The 20704-nt window shown below is 44.5% G+C and overlaps 1 protein-coding gene across 1 annotated transcript; it reads right to left on the bottom strand.

Moving 5' to 3' along the window:
* Positions 1 to 5112: 5112 nt before the first annotated feature.
* LOC139399463 (thioredoxin-like protein 1) lies at positions 5113 to 18293 on the bottom strand. Its single transcript, XM_071144878.1, has 7 exons — positions 18089 to 18293; positions 17013 to 17109; positions 16582 to 16755; positions 9407 to 9529; positions 6363 to 6432; positions 5954 to 6126; positions 5113 to 5272 (listed from the first exon to the last, which is right to left on the bottom strand). The coding sequence occupies exons 1-7, from the start codon at positions 18184 to 18186 to the stop codon at positions 5120 to 5122; spliced, it is 888 nt and encodes a 295-aa protein (XP_071000979.1). The 5' UTR covers positions 18187 to 18293; the 3' UTR covers positions 5113 to 5119.
* Positions 18294 to 20704: the final 2411 nt, after the last annotated feature.

The following is a 20704-nucleotide window of genomic DNA, read 5'->3' as shown; positions in this document are numbered from 1 at the left end:
GAACACCACACAATGGCTGCTACTGTAGGCCTACAATGAACACCACACATTGGCTGCTACTGTAGGCCTACACTGAACACCACACAATGGCTGCTACTGTAGGCCTACACTGAACACCACACAATGGCTGCTACTGTAGGCCTACACTGAACACCACACAATGGCTGCTACTGTAGGCCTACACTGAACACCACACAATGGCTGCTACTGTAGGCCTACACTGAACACCACACATTGGCTGCTACTGTAGGCCTACAATGAACACCACACATTGGCTGCTACTGTAGGCCTACACTGAACACCACACAATGGCTGCTACTGTAGGCCTACACTGAACACCACACAATGGCTGCTACTGTAGGCCTACACTGAACACCACACATTGGCTGCTACTGTAGGCCTACACTGAACACCACACATTGGCTGCTACTGTAGGCCTACAATGAACACCACACAATGGCTGCTACTGTAGGCCTACACTGAACACCACACAATGGCTGCTACTGTAGGCCTACACTGAACACCACACAATGGCTGCTACTGTAGGCCTACACTGAACACCACACAATGGCTGCTACTGTAGGCCTACACTGAACACCACACATTGGCTGCTACTGTAGGCCTACACTGAACACCACACAATGGCTGCTACTGTAGGCCTACACTGAACACCACACAATGGCTGCTACTGTAGGCCTACACTGAACACCACACAATGGCTGCTACTGTAGGCCTACACTGAACACCACACAATGGCTGCTACTGTAGGCCTACACTGAACACCACACATTGGCTGCTACTGTAGGCCTACACTGAACACCACACATTGGCTGCTACTGTAGGCCTACACTGAACACCACACATTGGCTGCTACTGTAGGCCTACACTGAACACCACACAATGGCTGCTACTGTAGGCCTACAATGAACACCACACATTGGCTGCTACTGTAGGCCTACACTGAACACCACACAATGGCTGCTACTGTAGGCCTACACTGAACACCACACAATGGCTGCTACTGTAGGCCTACACTGAACACCACACAATGGCTGCTACTGTAGGCCTACACTGAACACCACACATTGGCTGCTACTGTAGGCCTACACTGAACACCACACAATGGCTGCTACTGTAGGCCTACACTGAACACCACACAATGGCTGCTACTGTAGGCCTACACTGAACACCACACATTGGCTGCTACTGTAGGCCTACACTGAACACCACACATTGGCTGCTACTGTAGGCCTACACTGAACACCACACATTGGCTGCTACTGTAGGCCTACACTGAACACCACACATTGGCTGCTACTGTAGGCCTACAATGAACACCACACATTGGCTGCTACTGTAGGCCTACACTGAACACCACACAATGGCTGCTACTGTAGGCCTACACTGAACACCACACAATGGCTGCTACTGTAGGCCTACACTGAACACCACACAATGGCTGCTACTGTAGGCCTACACTGAACACCACACATTGGCTGCTACTGTAGGCCTACACTGAACACCACACAATGGCTGCTACTGTAGGCCTACACTGAACACCACACAATGGCTGCTACTGTAGGCCTACACTGAACACCACACAATGGCTGCTACTGTAGGCCTACACTGAACACCACACAATGGCTGCTACTGTAGGCCTACACTGAACACCACACATTGGCTGCTACTGTAGGCCTACACTGAACACCACACAATGGCTGCTACTGTAGGCCTACACTGAACACCACACAATGGCTGCTACTGTAGGCCTACACTGAACACCACACAATGGCTGCTACTGTAGGCCTACACTGAACACCACACAATGGCTGCTACTGTAGGCCTACACTGAACACCACACATTGGCTGCTACTGTAGGCCTACACTGAACACCACACATTGGCTGCTACTGTAGGCCTACACTAAAACACCACACATTGGCTGCTACTGTAGGCCTACACTGAACACCACACATTGGCTGCTACTGTAGGCCTACACTGAACACCACACATTGGCTGCTACTGTAGTCTGAATGATAGAACAGCTATTTCCATGTTAAAATATTATGGGATGCCTTTTCTCCTTTGTTTTTGATGGTAGGCCACTCTGATAGGTCTACTACATTACGATCAAATAGTCACAGCATCCACTTGGCCACTGTTAAAACGGTACCTTAGAGCAGGTAGAGCCTCAGTGTTCACAGTAAAACTGTAACTTAAAGCAGGTAGTTTCTGTGTTCACAGTAGACGTGCCCTGGAAGTTGCACAAAATTTTCACAACGTTCCAAGTTTGACTCAGCAGACCTGAAATTTGGTCAGTGCTGAAAATTTGAGGGAACATTGGGTGTCGGAGATCTCTTTTCCTTGGGTGTCGGAGATCTCTTTTCCTTGGGTGTCGGAGATCTCTTTTCCTTGGGTGTCGGAGATCTCTTTCCCTTGTCTTTGGGTGTCGTGGAGATCTCTTTCCCTTGTCTTCGGGTGACAGAGATCTCTTCTCCTTGTCTTTGGGTGTCGGAGATCTCTTCTCCTTGTCTTTGGGTGTCGGAGATCTCTTCTCCTTGTCTTTGGGTGTCAGAGATCTCTTCTCCTTGTCTTTGGGTGTCGGAGATCTCTTTCCCTTGTCTTTGGGTGTCAAGAGATCTCTTCTCCTTGTCTTTGGGTGTCGGAGATCTCTTCTCCTTGTCTTTGGGTGTCGGAGATCTCTTTCCCTTGTCTTTGGGTGTCAAGAGATCTCTTCTCCTTGTCTTTGGGTGTCGGAGATCTCTTCTCCTTGTCTTTGGGAGGTGGTGCGGAGCAACCTTACTTTTTATTTCATTTTTTATTCAAGAGACATCAAATACCAATATATGCCTTTTTGTTTGTGTTTTTATTTACAGTGTTTGTCTGAATTACAATAAAAATGCTTGAATGAATTGTTTGAGATGCCTCATCTTGGTGATTTCACTGGCGGACATGGACGACAGCTCATAGACTTCACATCCAAAATGGCACCCTATTCCCCTATATAGTGCACTACTTTAGACCTCAGACATGTCTTTGGATCCCGAATCAAAGCCCTAACTTCAGGATGGGATACCAGGTCCAAAACAAGTATTGTACTATAAAAAAAGGGTCCAAAAGCAGTGCACTATGAAAGGGAATATGTTGCCATTTGGGACACATGGTTGTTGGTCAGTGCTGTATTACAGTAGAGCTGACTCTGAGCCGGACCCAGCCAGCAGCCTTGGCAGACAGACAGCGAACACCACAGCAATATGGCCATTATTCTCCTCTCCGCCGCCTCAGTGACTCTCTCCTTTCTTGCCCACAACCTGGTCAAATAAAAACACAAACCGTGTGGAGAAAAGAAGAAAAATGCAAACAATTACAACTATACGTTTCCATCCAATTGTTCTAGAGATTTTCATATAAATATATATATTAAATTCACACCAGTGTGTTTCCAACAAACAGACGTGTTGCAGTATGTGATGAGGTAGTGCCGACAAAATTAACTTTTCGCTGAAGTTCACACGTACCGAATAACAATAAATAAGCAAATAAAACTGACGTTAAATAGTAAATGCGACTACTCTGGTCTGGTCACGGGCCTACTCTGGTCTTGTCACGGGCCTACTCTGGTCTTGTCACGGGCCTACCCTGGTCTTGTCACGGGCCTACCCTGGTCTTGTCACGGGCCTACTCTGGTCTTGTCACGGGCCTACTCTGGTCTTGTCACGGGCCTACTCTGGTCTTGACACGGGCCTACTCTGGTCTTGACACGGGCCTACTCTGGTCTTGTCACGGGCCTACTCTGGTCTTGTCACGGGCCTACTCTGGTCTTGTCACGGGCCTACTCTGGTCTTGTCACGGGCCTACTCTGGTCTTGTCACGGGCCTACTCTGGTCTTGACACGGGCCTACTCTGGTCTTGTCACGGGCCTACTCTGGTCTTGTCACGGGCCTACTCTGGTCTTGTCACGGGCCTACTCTGGTCTTGTCACGGGCCTACTCTGGTCTTGTCACGGGCCTACTCTGGTCTTGTCACGGGCCTACTCTGGTCTTGTCACGGGCCTACTCTGGTCTTGTCACGGGCCTACTCTGGTCTTGTCACGGGCCTACTCTGGTCTTGTCACGGGCCTACTCTGGTCTTGTCACGGGCCTACTCTGGTCTTGTCACGGGCCTACTCTGGTCTTGTCACGGGCCTACTCTGGTCTTGTCACGGGCCTACTCTGGTCTTGTCACGGGCCTACTCTGGTCTTGTCACGGGCCTACTCTGGTCTTGTCACGGGCCTACCCTGGTCTTGTCACGGGCCTACTCTGGTCTTGTCACGGGCCTACTCTGGTCTTGTCACGGGCCTACTCTGGGCTTGTCACGGGCCTACTCTGGGCTTGTCACGGGCCTACTCTGGGCTTGTCACGGGCCTACTCTGGGCTTGTCACGGGCCTACTCTGGTCTGGTCACGGGCCTACTCTGGGCTTGTCACGGGCCTACTCTGGTCTTGACAGGGGAGCTCTAGACAACAGCTGGCAGATACAGTGCAGGAAGGCTAGTCTACATGATGACATTATGGATAAGAGAGAGAACGGTTTTATTTGTCAAAACGGCAGTCAAGCATCGAACGTCATGTCACCGGAATAAGACCCTCGATATTTATTGGAAAGGAGCATCAAGATCACTGCACTTTCACCACCCTGTGACGTTTCTAAATTATTTATTCTGTAGCCTAATAAACTGCAGGGTTTTCCTGAGTCCTAGTGGGAGGATCACACACCATATCATGGCGTGACTCCAAGTTTACGTCCATATGATGGTTAATTGTATGAACATTTTCACATTAAAAAAAGGCATTTCACCACCATTTCTCGCATAATTAATTTTTACAGACACAAAAAACATCCACCACGTCGAATGAACAAATGATCTGTCAGCGTTTATCAAATTGGACCGAAAACTACCCGTTTTCATCACAGACATCGTGATTTTTATTTATACAGAATTACTTTACTCTCAGAAAAACACTACGCGGTTATAGTCACAGTATTTTGTATTTGTGTTTTGTATATATATATATATCATTGCAGATCTCGTACAATCTCGACAAGGACGTTGTGAACATACGGTAGTAGACAGGTTCCATCTAACGTGGAATACTCCCGATACTGTTGGCAGAAACGCCAGATCTTACCCTTTTGAAATCGTTCATGTTCGTTGCCTGTACAGGGGTCCCGATAAAAGTAAGGTAATTGATTTTAGTCGTCTCTTCATCCCCTTGATTGTTCTTCACAAACATCTGTTAGAACAAAAAAACCGGAAGAACCACAGATTATATCATTACAAGGGGACACAGCCAGTAGAAACGAAAGGATTTCAATTCACGCACGTTTGGTTGGAACCTAAATTGCAAATCAAGAAGTATTGAAACTCACTATATGCAATAAGAGAGATTCTTTATATCACAGCTAGAGCGTAATAAACTGCAGTTGAACAGGAGAGTACCACGTTTTGCCACTAGATGGCAGCATTGTCCTATATTTACATAACTAATTACACCTGGGCAACATCTCAATAGTTAAATGTGGCTTTCTCCCTCTCCTCCATCAAAAACAGAGTTAAAAGGAGTTTCCTGAAAGGCTTAAACTATATATATATATATATATATATATATATATATATATATATATATATATATATATATATATATATATATATAAAAAAACATTTTTATTCATCTGTTATTTATCTGTCTCTTTTTCAAGTGAGAAAGTAGAATATACACTGCTCAAAAAAATAAAGATCTAGGATGTGATCTAGGATGTGATCTAGGATGTGATCTAGGATGTGATCTAGGATGTGTTATTTTTGAGCAGTGTATATATATTAGTTACACTGGGAGACAACATAAAACACAACAATAAATGATATCGAAGTAGTCAGTTCTCTTTATGAACGAGCAGCGCATCGACCTACTTACGGTGACGCTCTGAACGTTCTGGAACTTGACGTATCTCAGCGGAATCAACCCGTCGTCCTTGAAGTCCTCCTCGGCCAGGTCCAGGGTCTGGGTGGCCTCGCTCCGCTCGGCATCGTCAAAGTCCATGGAGCGAGGAAGGTTAATGAAGATCTTCACACACTTTGGTGCCTGGGCTGTTGGGGAGGGACAAATGGGACGTATGAGACAACAAGGCAACCCAAGCTGGCATGGGGAAACTCAACACAACACATGACTGTGATCGTTCCAATAAAACGCCAACATCTAACTACTCAATGGGCAAAGGATGATATTTCAAAGGCTTTTCCTGAATAAAATTAGACTAGTACGGGTGTTTTACTAGGGAAACGGAGAAACATTTATGAAACACCCGGGGAGAGGAAGGACTCACCGAAGTCAGAGGTCTGCAGCTTCATGGAGTACAGCTTGACAGGTTGGTTAAAGGCCATCGTAACGAGGAGCTGAAGGGGGTGAAAATATGGGTTAACTGAGGAGTGTAAACTACACACTGACACCTAAATCTACTAAGACGGTTTAGCCTGCAGGTTGGCCTGAGGTAACAGAAGGTAACACCAGTCAGGAAGACGGTTTAGCCTGCAGGTTGGCCTGAGGTAACACCAGTCAGGAAGACGGTTTAGCCTGCAGGTTGGCCTGAGGTAACACCAGTCAGGAAGACGGTTTAGCCTGCAGGTTGGCCTGAGGTAACACCAGTCAGGAAGACGGTTTAGCCTGCAGGTTGGCCTGAGGTAACACCAGTCAGGAAGACGGTTTAGCCTGCAGGTTGGCCTGAGGTAACAGAAGGTAACACCAGTCAGGAAGACGGTTTAGCCTGCAGGTTGGCCTGAGGTAACAGAAGGTAACACCAGTCAGGAAGACGGTTTAGCCTGCAGGTTGGCCTGAGGTAACACCAGTCAGGAAGACGGTTTAGCCTGCAGGTTGGCCTGAGGTAACACCAGTCAGGAAGACGGTTTAGCCTGCAGGTTGGCCTGAGGTAACAGAAGGTAACACCAGTCAGGAAGACGGTTTAGCCTGCAGGTTGGCCTGAGGTAACAGAAGGTAACACCAGTCAGGAAGACGGTTTAGCCTGCAGGTTGGCCTGAGGTAACACCAGTCAGGAAGACGGTTTAGCCTGCAGGTTGGCCTGAGGTAACAGAAGGTAACACCAGTCAGGAAGACGGTTTAGCCTGCAGGTTGGCCTGAGGTAACACCAGTCAGGAAGACGGTTTAGCCTGCAGGTTGGCCTGAGGTAACAGAAGGTAACACCAGTCAGGAAGACGGTTTAGCCTGCAGGTTGGCCTGAGGTAACAGAGGGTAACACCAGTCAGGAAGACGGTTTAGCCTGCAGGTTGGCCTGAGGTAACACCAGTCAGGAAGACGGTTTAGCCTGCAGGTTGGCCTGAGGTAACACCAGTCAGGAAGACGGTTTAGCCTGCAGGTTGGCCTGAGGTAACAGAAGGTAACACCAGTCAGGAAGACGGTTTAGCCTGCAGGTTGGCCTGAGGTAACAGAAGGTAACACCAGTCAGGAAGACGGTTTAGCCTGCAGGTTGGCCTGAGGTAACACCAGTCAGGAAGACAGTTTAGCCTGCAGGTTGGCCTGAGGTAACACCAGTCAGGAAGACGGTTTAGCCTGCAGGTTGGCCTGAGGTAACACCAGTCAGGAAGACGGTTTAGCCTGCAGGTTGGCCTGAGGTAACAGAAGGTAACACCAGTCAGGAAGACGGTTTAGCCTGCAGGTTGGCCTGAGGTAACAGAAGGTAACACCAGTCAGGAAGACGGTTTAGCCTGCAGGTTGGCCTGAGGTAACACCAGTCAGGAAGACGGTTTAGCCTGCAGGTTGGCCTGAGGTAACACCAGTCAGGAAGACGGTTTAGCCTGCAGGTTGGCCTGAGGTAACACCAGTCAGGAAGACGGTTTAGCCTGCAGGTTGGCCTGAGGTAACACCAGTCAGGAAGACTGTTTAGCCTGCAGGTTGGCCTGAGGTAACACCAGTCAGGAAGACGGTTTAGCCTGCAGGTTGGCCTGAGGTAACACCAGTCAGGAAGACGGTTTAGCCTGCAGGTTGGCCTGAGGTAACAGAAGGTAACACCAGTCAGGAAGACGGTTTAGCCTGCAGGTTGGCCTGAGGTAACAGAAGGTAACACCAGTCAGGAAGACGGTTTAGCCTGCAGGTTGGCCTGAGGTAACACCAGTCAGGAAGACAGTTTAGCCTGCAGGTTGGCCTGAGGTAACACCAGTCAGGAAGACGGTTTAGCCTGCAGGTTGGCCTGAGGTAACACCAGTCAGGAAGACTGTTTAGCCTGCAGGTTGGCCTGAGGTAACACCAGTCAGGAAGACGGTTTAGCCTGCAGGTTGGCCTGAGGTAACACCAGTCAGGAAGACGGTTTAGCCTGCAGGTTGGCCTGAGGTAACAGAAGGTAACACCAGTCAGGAAGACGGTTTAGCCTGCAGGTTGGCCTGAGGTAACAGAAGGTAACACCAGTCAGGAAGACGGTTTAGCCTGCAGGTTGGCCTGAGGTAACACCAGTCAGGAAGACAGTTTAGCCTGCAGGTTGGCCTGAGGTAACACCAGTCAGGAAGACGGTTTAGCCTGCAGGTTGGCCTGAGGTAACACCAGTCAGGAAGACGGTTTAGCCTGCAGGTTGGCCTGAGGTAACAGAAGGTAACACCAGTCAGGAAGACGGTTTAGCCTGCAGGTTGGCCTGAGGTAACAGAAGGTAACACCAGTCAGGAAGACGGTTTAGCCTGCAGGTTGGCCTGAGGTAACACCAGTCAGGAAGACGGTTTAGCCTGCAGGTTGGCCTGAGGTAACACCAGTCAGGAAGACGGTTTAGCCTGCAGGTTGGCCTGAGGTAACACCAGTCAGGAAGACGGTTTAGCCTGCAGGTTGGCCTGAGGTAACAGAAGGTAACACCAGTCAGGAAGACGGTTTAGCCTGCAGGTTGGCCTGAGGTAACAGAAGGTAACACCAGTCAGGAAGACGGTTTAGCCTGCAGGTTGGCCTGAGGTAACACCAGTCAGGAAGACGGTTTAGCCTGCAGGTTGGCCTGAGGTAACACCAGTCAGGAAGACGGTTTAGCCTGCAGGTTGGCCTGAGGTAACACCAGTCAGGAAGACGGTTTAGCCTGCAGGTTGGCCTGAGGTAACACCAGTCAGGAAGACGGTTTAGCCTGCAGGTTGGCCTGAGGTAACAGAAGGTAACACCAGTCAGGAGAAGCATACATATGAAAAAGTAACCCAACAGACAAGACATTGTTTTTCACCAGGTGAGTGATATTTTTATCCTTGTTAATATAGAAAAAAGACAACAGATGCAAGTTCTCACCTGTAAAGTCTACTAGAAAGTAGCCACACTGGAGGTGAACAATTTCAGCACATTCAGACCGCTCTGAACTAAGGAAGGAGACGCTGACGGCGATCCCATCCTCAGACTCACCTGCTCATCGCAGTCAGACTCCAGGTAGGTGGTGTCCTTGACTAAGCAGTTGTCAAAGCCGCTCTCGTCGCTCTCGTTTAGACACTCACAGCCAGCTTTGTTCACAAACGGCATCAGGTCCATCTGAACACACAGAATCAAAATTATTCAGACAAGGCAAGCCCGTGTTAAGGCCACATTACAAGGCCGTGTTAAGGCCACATTACAAGGCCGTGTTAAGGCCACATTACAAGGCCGTGTTAAGGCCACATTACAAGGCCGTGTTAAGTCCACATTACAAGGCCGTGTTAAGTCCACATTACAAGGCCATGTTAAGGCCACATTACAAGGCCGTGTTAAGGCCACATTACAAGGCCATGTTAAGGCCACATTACAAGGCCATGTTAAGGCCACATTACAAGGCCGTGTTAAGTCCACATTACAAGGCCGTGTTAAGTCCACATTACAAGGCCGTGTTAAGTCCACATTACAAGGCCGTGTTAAGGCCACATTACAAGGCCATGTTAAGGCCACATTACAAGGCCATGTTAAGGCCACATTACAAGGCCATGTTAAGGCCACATTACAAGGCCATGTTAAGGCCACATTACAAGGCCGTGTTAAGTCCACATTACAAGGCCGTGTTAAGTCCACATTACAAGGCCATGTTAAGGCCACATTACAAGGCCATGTTAAGGCCACATTACAAGGCCATGTTAAGGCCACATTACAAGGCCATGTTAAGGCCACATTACAAGCCCGTGTTAAGTCCACATTACAAGGCCGTGTTAGGTCCACATTACAAGGCCATGTTAAGGCCACATTACAAGGCCATGTTAAGGCCACATTACAAGGCCATGTTAAGGCCACATTACAAGGCCATGTTAAGGCCACATTACAAGGCCGTGTTAAGGCCACATTACAAGGCCATGTTAAGTTCACATTACAAGGCCATGTTAAGTTCACATTACAAGGCCATGTTAATGCCACATTACAAGGCTGTGTTAAGGCCACATTACAAGGCCGTGTTAAGGCCACATTACAAGGCCGTGTTAAGGCCACATTACAAGGCCGTGTTAAGGCCACATTACAAGGCCATGTTAAGTTCACATTACAAGGCCATGTTAATGCCACATTACAAGGCTGTGTTAAGGCCACATTACAAGGCCGTGTTAAGGCCACATTACAAGGCCATGTTAAGGCCACATTACAAGGCCGTGTTAAGGCCACATTAGAAGGCCGTGTTAAGGCCACATTACAAGGCCGTGTTAAGTCCACATTACAAGGCCATGTTAAGTCCACATTACAAGGCCGTGTTAAGTCCACATTACAAGGCCATGTTAAGTCCACATTACAAGGCCGTGTTAAGTCCACATTACAAGGCCATGTTAAGGCCACATTACAAGGCCATGTTAAGGCCACATTACAAGGCCATGTTAAGGCCACATTACAAGGCCATGTTAAGGCCACATTACAAGGCCATGTTAAGGCCACATTACAAGGCCGTGTTAAGGCCACATTACAAGGCCATGTTAAGGCCACATTACAAGGCCGTGTTAAGGCCACATTACAAGGCCATGTTAAGGCCACATTACAAGGCCGTGTTAAGGCCACATTACAAGGCCGTGTTAAGGCCACATTACAAGGCCGTGTTAAGGCCACATTACAAGGCCGTGTTAAGGCCACATTACAAGGCCGTGTTAAGGCCACATTACAAGGCCGTGTTAAGGCCACATTACAAACACAAGAGCAGCTTCACAGCGTGCAGCAGCGCCGCCTGAAATGTTGACTTTGCTTTAGAGAAACGCAGTATCCTTTTGTAGTGGACGGTTAGCTCTGCTTCTGTCTCTTCTGAGATGTTTAGATTTGAGTCATTTAGCAGAGCGACTGACGGTTTTTTTAAGAGAATTCATCTTAAAAAGATAGACATGTGGTTGTCCCACCTAGCTAAGTCATAGCGATTAGAGTCGGGACGATACCATAATCTCAATGTCTTTTTTTTTTTTTTACTGGCAAAAAAATGAAAACACAAAACAGACCAAACTCTTTAGTCCTTTAAAAAAACCTGCTGTACGTAAAATATTGTGCTATAGCTCGGATAAATAAATAAATATGACTCTCTCTGACAACATAGTGACGTTTGTTTCCAACACGGTATTCTCCTAAAGAAGTGAAATCTGTTTTGTACAGCGATACTGGTATAATCCCAGCCCTAATAGAAACGACACGTTTCCTCAATGAAGTAACTATCAGCAAAATCAGAGCTAGTCAGAGGCCTGTCCCGAGGCCTGTCCCAAAGTACTGCCATACTGGACCCAGAATTGGCTTGTCGTATTAACGGAACTTCCGCAGTACGCTGTGGTACGGTCCAGAAGCTTCTGAGATTGGCGTCCCGCCTCGGGAAGAACGGGGAAAGGAACCCGCTCTGTTATGGGGCAATTCCACTGGAAACAGAATGATGCCGAAACTAATCACCAAGCCGACTGGGTGAATAGTCTGTCGATGTTCAGACACTGAAACCTAATTTCTACTGTGAGTCGTTATCGATAAGAGCGTCTGCTAAGTGAATAAATTGTAACTTATTATAGGAACATTCGGAGTCTCGGCATCATTATTTTACAGTGGAATTGCCCCCCTTATACACTGAGTATACTAAGCATTAGGAACACCTTCCTGATATTGAGTTCAACCCCCCCCCCCCCCCCTTCCCCTCAGAACAGCCTTAATTCTGGGCATGGACTCTACAAGGTGTCGAAAGAGTTCCACAGGGCTGCTGGCCCATTTTGACTCCAATGCTTCCCACAGTTGTGTCAAGTTGGCTGGATGTCCTTTGGGTGGTGGACCATTCTTGATACAGATGGGAAACTGTTGAGCGTGAAAAACCCAGCAGCGTTGCAGTTCTTGACACAAACCGGTGTGCCTGGGAGCCTACTACCATCACCTGTTCAAAGGGCACTTAAATATTTTATCTTGTCCGTTCACCCTCTGAATGGCACATATACACAATCCATGTCTCAATTTGGTATTTTATTAGGATCCCCATTGGCTGTTGGTATGTTATTAGGATCCCCATTGGCTGTTGGTATTTTATTAGGATCCCCATTGGCTGTTGGTGTTTTATTAGGATCCCCATTGGCTGTTGGTATTTTATTAGGATCCCCATTGGCTGTTGGTGTTTTATTAGGATCCCCATTGGCTGTTGGTATGTTATTAGGATAACCATTGGCTTTTGGTATTTTATTAGGATCCCCATTGGCTGTTGGTATGTTATTAGGATCCCCATTGGCTGTTGGTATGTTATTAGGATAACCATTGGCTTTTGGTATTTTATTAGGATCCCCATTGGCTGTTGGTATGTTATTAGGATCCCCATTGGCTGTTGGTGTGTTATTAGGATCCCCATTGGCTGTTAGTGTGTTATTAGGATCCCCATTGGCTGTTGGTATTTTATTAGGATCCCCATTAGTTGTTGCAGTAGCAGCAGCTACTCTTCCTGGGTTCCACACAAAACATGAAACATAATACAGAATGACATTATACAGAACATCAATAGACAAGAACAGATCAAGGACAGAACGACATACATTTAAAGAAAGTGCACGTAGCCTACATACCAATGTTTACACACAAACTATCTAGGTCACATGGGGGAGAGGTGTTCTTTTATCTGTTTTTTTGAAACCAGGATTGCTGTTTATTTGAGCAATATGAGATGGAAGGAAGTTCCCTTCAATAAGGGCTCTATTTAATACTGTATGTTTTCTTGAATTTGTTCTGGATTTGGGGACTGTGAAAAGACCCTGGTGGGACGTCTGGTGAGGTAAGTGTGTGTGTCAGAGCTGTGTGTAAGTTGACTATGCAAACATTTTGGGATTTTCAACACATGAATGTTTCTTCTAAAAAGAAGAAGTGATGCAGTCAGTCTCTCTTCAACTCTTAGCCAAGAGAGACTGACTGTATAGTATTTATATCAGCCCTCTGATTACAATTAAGAGCTAAATGTGCCTCTCTTTTCTGGACCAGCTGCAGCTTAACTAGGTCTATCCTTGCAGCACTGGACCAATTCCCCTTCATCTGGGGAGGCGGCATTGTAGCCTAGTGGTTAGAGTGTTGGACTAGTAACCGAAAGGTTGCAAGATCGAATCCCCGAGCTGACAAGGTACAAATCTGTCGTTCTGCCCCTGAACAAAGGCAGTTAAAAATAAGAATTTGTTCGTAACTGACTTGCCTAGTTAAATTAAGGTAAAAAATAAATGAATCTACATTGCTTGAAGTGGATTTAACAGGTGACATCAATAAGGGATCTTAGCTTTCACCTGTGTAACCTGGCGGGTAGGAGCCTTGGAACTAGTTGCTGGATGAAACCCCCAAGCTGACAAGGTAAAAAAATCTGCCCCTGGTCCTCGACGGGATAATTTATTTGTAGAAGGACTGAAAAGCTCAGTTCTGGTGACTTTTTAAAAAAGTACATTCTACTCTAAAAAACGAATTGAGAAAAAAAGTATATAAAATATAATTTCCACCTCCAGTAATGAGCCCAAAAACATACTGGTTTAAAAAAAATATATTTTTACAATAATTTTCTTAAAATATTGGATCAATATGGTCTTATATGATCAGATGTGCTATTAGCAATTAGCATTACTACCTGTAGCCCAACTGATGAAGCATAGTGGCCATAAAATGGGCATTGGGGTTTGTCCATCTGCATTCACCCCATTGGACACAGCATCCTGACTGTTATTAAAGCTACCAAATTCACATAGAAACGTGAGTTATAGATCTGTCACTCTCCCGGTCAACTGTAAGTGTTATTGTGTTATTGACTGTACGTTTGTTTATCCCACGTGTAACTCTGTGTTGTTGTATGTGTCAAACTGCTTTGCTTTATCTTGACCAGAGGTCGCAGTTGTAAATGAGAACTTGTTCTCAACTGGCCTACCTGGTTAAATAAAGGTGATCTGGCCTATCTGGTTAAATAAAGGTGAAATAAATCAATAAAATAAAAAAATAGGAGCAACAACAGCTCAGCCACGAAGTAGTAGGCCACAGAAGCTCACAGAACGCAACCGACGAGGTTCTTAGACTTGCTTTTCAATGAGAATGACAGATCTATAAAACACACATTTCTATGTGAATTTGGTCAGGTCAACCCCCCCAAAAAAAGGGGTACACATATTTCAGCTTTAATTAAAGCCTACGACGTCAGATCATGAAACACAAGTTCAAACACATTTTTTATCTAACCAAATGATTAGATGGCCTGCAAAAATGGTTTTTCAATTTTAAAAACGCACAGAAAGAAATACTATATTGTTCCTTCACAGGAATTACCGTCTTCAGAGAATGTTTTTTGTAATATATCTACAGATCATCTCTGTCTGGAGCACATAAAGCATTAGTAAAAGAATGCGGATGAGGGAGCCAAATGAACGTGATTCGGGTTCCTGACGTTCACCACAAAAAAAAAAAAATGACCAGCAATGTTGCCTCTAAGACATTCTTGAAACTCTGGTTGTCATTGTATTTTTGTAAGATGATCCCAGAATTGAAGGAGTAGAGAAATAAACGTGATAGAAATGGAAAACTGGGAACCAAAACTGATTTCAAAAGAGTTTTTCCCGTAATTGCTTTAACAATTGTTGTGCATTGACTGCTGGTGAGAACACGTGTCTCCCACGCTATGGGTCTCACAACTTGAATGTGCGTGGAGAGGAATATTTAAGAGTATATTATTTACCTTGCATTGAACACAACAACAAGCCAACTAGGTATATAAATTAACTATTTTACTACGAGGTTGTCTGATTTTGTTTTAATAACATTATAAAAATAGTAGCACTTGTAAGTAATCCATCCACCTGACAGGTGTGGGATATCAAGAAGCTGATTAAAACAGCATGATTATTGCACAGGTGCACCTTGTGCTGGGAAGAAGGCCACTAAGTGTGCAGTTTTGTCACACAATGCCACAGATGTCTCAAGTTGAGGGAGAGTGCAATTGGCCTGCTGACTATATGAATGAGCTTTTGCCAGATAACTGAATGTTAATTTATCTACGTTAAACCTCCAACGTTGTTTTAGAGAACATGGCAGTATGTCCAACCAGTCTCACAACCGCAGACCACGTGTAACCACGCCAGCCCGGGACCTCCACATCCAGCTTCTTCACCTGATCGTCTGAGACCAGCCACCTGGACAGCTGATGAAACTGAGGAGTATTTCTGTCTGTAATAAAGCCCTTTTCTGGGGAAAAAGTCATTCTGATTGGCTGGTCCAGGCTACCCAGAGGGCGGGCCTGGCTCCCAAGTGGGTGGGTCTATGCCCTCCCAGTCCCACCCATGGCTCCACCATGGCCCAGTCATGTGAAATCCATAGATTATGGCCTAATGAATTTATTTCAATTGATTGAGTTCCTTATATGAACTGTAACTCGGTGAATTTGTTGCATGTTGCATTTTTGTTTAGTATACTTTGCCACTATTTTTTTTACTTTAGTTTATTTGGTAAATATTTTCGTAACTCTTCTTGAACTGCACTGTTGGTTAAGGGCTTGTAAGTAAAGCATTTCACAGTAAGGTTCCACACTTGTTGTATTCGGCGCATGTGACTAATAAAGTTTGATTTGATTTTAATATATTTATTAATTTGGAAATTATATGTATAAGGCTATGCCATCTCCAAACCAGTCAGACCCCCTGGAGATGTGAATTGCTACTCTGAACTCAAAAACGAATCTCTCCAGAATGCATAAGACGGAAATCTGTTGCAGTGACTGACAACTTTGACCCCTTGCTTCAGTCATTCACAGAAGTTTAAAATAGACAAAAAAAATGTCTGAGTGATATCAATTCATCATATACTCACATATCCCTTGGGAATGTCTGAGTGATACCAATTCATCATATACTCACATATCCCTTGGGAATGTCTGAGTGATACCAATTCATCATATACTCACATATCCCTTGGGAATGTCTGAGTGATACCAATTCATCATATACTCACATATCCCTTGGGAATGTCTGAGTGATACCAATTCATCATATACTCACATATCCCTTGGGAATGTCCGAGTGATACCAATTCATCATATACTCACATATCCCTTGGGAATGTCTGAGTGATACCAATTCATCATATACTCACATATCCCTTGGGAATGTCCGAGTGATACCAATTCATCATATACTCACATATCCCTTGGGAATGTCCGAGTCCTCGTTGCTTCCAGGGTCGTTTTCTACATGCTGCTTGATCTTCTCCTCTAGTCCTGAGGCATCGGCACCCTGATAGAGGTCGACGCGCACTTTGTTACGGAAAAACAAAAACGTTGGCGTGGCAGAGATGTTGTTGGCAGCAGCCGTTGCCTGAGAGAGAGAAAAAAAACGAGGGGAGATTGACATTGAAGTCACATGCCTAACCCCACACACACTAGATTTCTTCATCTGTATTGCTCAATGAATGACATGAGGAGGTTGACATGTTTGAGGCTATAAATCTTTTTTTTTTTTTTATGTTTACAGTATCTCCTATGACGACAACAACAACAACAACATAATGGAGTACCTGGTGTTTTGATTACGATACAGTAGGGTGTATTATTAAAACTCAAAAATAACCTCACCTGACAGACGTGTACATCGACTTCAAGAAAAACCACGTGTGGGTACTTGTTACTCAACATGTTGAAAGCTGGGGATATTCTGACACAGGGTCGACACCTGGGGAGAGAAGGAGTTTATTAGGAAGCTGGTATTGTCGCGACTACTGTTGTTGTTGTTATTTTTGACGTTAGCGATCATCAAAACGGGCTGTTTATGAACCAAACTAGAACTAAAAAGTTGTAAGCCATACACGTGGATTAACTAAAGCTAAAATAGTAGCTAGGTACGTGTTCTTCATCCCGGGGTGTATTCCTTCTGGCTTTTTTGGTTGCAAAACGTTTCTTAAACGGAAACAAACAAAACGTGCCTACCTGAGGTGTATTCATTACGTTTTGTTCTGTTTACGGGAAACAAACAGAACAATACGTGGAGGGGCCTACGTGATTTTATCCAATATAAACTCTTGTTTTTTGCGTTTTCCGTTTGGAGTAAACGGTGTCTGTTGCACGTTTTGGAACAGATGATTTTTTTTTTCGCAGAATGTGCGTGAATGAATACACCCCTGAATTTGTCCAATATAAACTATCGTTTCCGTTTGCAACTGTTTTGGCGGAATGAATACACCCCGCTAGTTAAAAGATGTGTGTACCCCTTTCACTGGGAAATTCATTGTAGATGCCTATCAAAACCAACAGATAGCTAGCATTGTTGTACCACAAATTATACAGAAAACATTTCACTCTATTGCAAAGTAATTGTCAGACTACTGGGTTGCCAAGTACCGCAGCTACTCTGTGGAGTTAGCTTAACATGCTATCTTAGCCTGTCTGATATTGCTAAGTCATAGCTGGCTAAAGCTAACCACCGTTAGCTAGTTAGCCAACGTTGGCGTAGCTAACAGTGTGGTGTTGTCCTGAGTTATTTTATCACGCTTTTAAGTAGCTTCTTTGAAAGTATTCCCGATACACTACGAAAACCCGAAACCAGTTGACCTACTAGGTAATTATACATTTGCCAATGAAATTGGATCACCCACTTCAGTTTAGATCCGGTCTAGCATGCTAGCCAAGGCCTGGGAATATATTTTGAACCTTACCCTGCCATTGTGAACTTCACTACGGCAAGTCTCGAACCGGCGGCTGTTAACTCAGGTTGAAATTCTGAATCATTCCCGATTACTTTTACCCCGACCATTTTTACAGAATACAACTGTAAATATAGTATTTTATTTACTTCCGATTATATAGAAAACAGTGTCACACTGTGTAGACACTGTCCAAAACTCAACTCCTCTCTCGAATCAAAACACTTTCCTGAGTTCCTTGACGAAAGTTGGCCAGTAACCAATGAAAACCAAGCAGGGTGTGGTCAACTTGACTCCACAGCTCAAATGAGTACTGATCCAAGGTCTGGTTTAAAAACCTTAAAGGGTAGTTTAACGATGACATATTTTACATTCCATCTGACCCAGAAACGCATTGAATATCGACACAACATTTAGAGAAAACATTCAGATAGAATGTCCCACACGAGACTTGTCATTCAAAAATGAACGGATTAATGGATTTTTAATTTCAATTTTTGTTATTTATTTGATATTATTTTTGATATTTTTTTGATATTTTTTGTTATTTCCTAGTCTCTCAGTCAACACAGCCAGCTGAGCAACTGTATTTCTTCCCATAGCATAGCATAGCCAGTTAACCTAGTTAGCTTAAAAGCTAAGCTGCAACAACACATCTCTACAGTGGCTTTTGATAACTGTCCAAGATGAAGGTGTCAAAAATACTAATTTCACTTGTATTTTTAACAAATGTTTTCGTGAATTTGAGAGCAATGGGTAAGTAGACATAGCCAACTAGCTAACTTTCTGTCATAAAAAAAAAAAAAACTGTAATGATGTCTTTGAGAGACAAGTGTTTATTTTTGCACAAATATTTATGTTTTTAACTACATTAAAAAAATGATGAAGCGCAGTCATTCAGTTCCTGATTGGTCAACAAGTTTATTTGACGTGTGAAATAGTGTTAGTTGAGGTGAATCTTTGTTTCTATGTTTGGGTCTTTGCAAAGACAAAGCTAACATTAGCTTTCCATGTCAACGCATTCTAATTCTATTCTAACAGATCCTCCGAAAACAACCGACTCCAAAGACTCAGGTGGTAAGTTGACTTTTGACTCTGGCTAGTTAGCTATTAGTGGAGGCTGGTGGGAGGAACAATAGGAATAGCTGGAATGGAATCAATGGAACGGAGTCAAGCATTTGGTTTCCATGTGTTTGATCTATTTGATACCATTCCAACCATTAATGAGCCTGTCCTCCTATAGCACCTCCCACCACCCTCCACTGATAGCTATGTATTTTGACCATCAAAGGCCCTTAACTAATTTGGTCTGACCTTGAGACTTTTCGAGGTCATGATAGGGTTAAATAGTGTCTCATGTTCGTGGTATATATTTCACATACATTGAAATGAATGACCAATGAACAACAGGGAGAATTTTAAAGAGCATGCCTTCAGTCACCATCCTGCATTGTTCAAAAGTTGTTCAGTGTCATACCAAATATCCATCATAGTTTTGGTTTCACAGACTCAAGGGTCCAAGAATTGAAGAAGAGGTGGCAAGGAGAGAGACAGGAGTTTTTGAAATTCCCTTGTTTCCTTAAAAAGGATCCTGCAACTAATGTAAAAGGAAAGCAAGCCAGTGATGTAAGTTATTTGTAGGGCATCTTTGTTATGAATTAAGCTATATAAAACATGATTCTGGTGGGGATTTCATATATTGTCATTGAGTATGGGGCATCACCATTTTAAAATGCTTCATCACTTAGAAAACACTTCGTTTTTTCCCCCTTTTTCAAATTAGGCCCAATACACACTTCATTTGTAGTCTTTGCTCACTCTGATTAGCGGCTTACTTAGCCAGGTTCACTAGATTTTACTGATACATTTATGAGAAAAAAAATAAGAAACCTGCACACTGCTCTTGCTACTATCACTGCTCTTTATTACGTTTAACGAAATATAACCATGTGCATTTCATAAATATTCTTATAAAGTGTGAACAAAAAAGTATTAAACACGTCTGTATAACGTGTATAGAAACGAACAGAAATACTATATTCCAGGGGGACAGCTTCCACCCTGAGCCATTAAAAAGAGGACTTCCAAGAAGTCCGTTTTTCAGACTGAGCCGTATATGCCACTCCACAGAGGAGTATCTAGAAAAAGAAGCGGAGATGAGCAATAGGTTTCTAAGAAGAGGCTACTCTCCACAATGTGTGAATGAAGCTCTTCATTTGGCATTAGGGAAAACACGAGATGAACTGATACAAAAGAATACCCACTAAAGCTAAAGAACACGTGTGTATTGTTGAGTTGACTTTGTTCACCACCCCATACACATTGAACTCGCGCAAAGTGGGAGATGCTGTCAAGAAACCCTGGTATGTTTTATCATTGGACCCAGCTTTGCCAGCTGAATTTAAGAATCCACAATTTATTCTACGTATAAGTGGTCGCAATTTACGCAATAAATTGGTCCATGCCAACTGCCAGCCACAAAAGAAGACGAGCCAGGCTCTTTCGTGCCCTCTTCCGAATGGTAGCTATAAATGCAGAGGTTGCGCACAGTGCAACAATATGATGAAGTGTGAATATTTCTCCCACGTACAGGAAACGATTCAAAATTAAATTAAATGTCTACCTTTA

The sequence above is a fragment of the Oncorhynchus clarkii genome, unplaced genomic scaffold, assembly GCF_045791955.1.
Source record: "Oncorhynchus clarkii lewisi isolate Uvic-CL-2024 unplaced genomic scaffold, UVic_Ocla_1.0 unplaced_contig_10251_pilon_pilon, whole genome shotgun sequence".
Classification (NCBI taxonomy): Eukaryota; Metazoa; Chordata; class Actinopteri; order Salmoniformes; family Salmonidae; genus Oncorhynchus; species Oncorhynchus clarkii.
This window is presented reverse-complemented; position numbering and strand designations above follow the sequence as displayed.

Coding starts and splice junctions, on each gene's coding strand:
- LOC139399463 (XM_071144878.1), bottom strand. CDS start 18,186: ATGGTCGGGGTAAAAGTAATCGGGAATGATTCAGAATTTCAACCTGAG. Junction 6,433..9,406: donor AGTCTGACTGCGATGAGCAG/GTGAGTCTGAGG, acceptor CACCCCCTTCAG/CTCCTCGTTACGATGGCCTT. Junction 5,273..5,953: donor AGAACGTTCAGAGCGTCACC/GTAAGTAGGTCG, acceptor TTGTTCTAACAG/ATGTTTGTGAAGAACAATCA.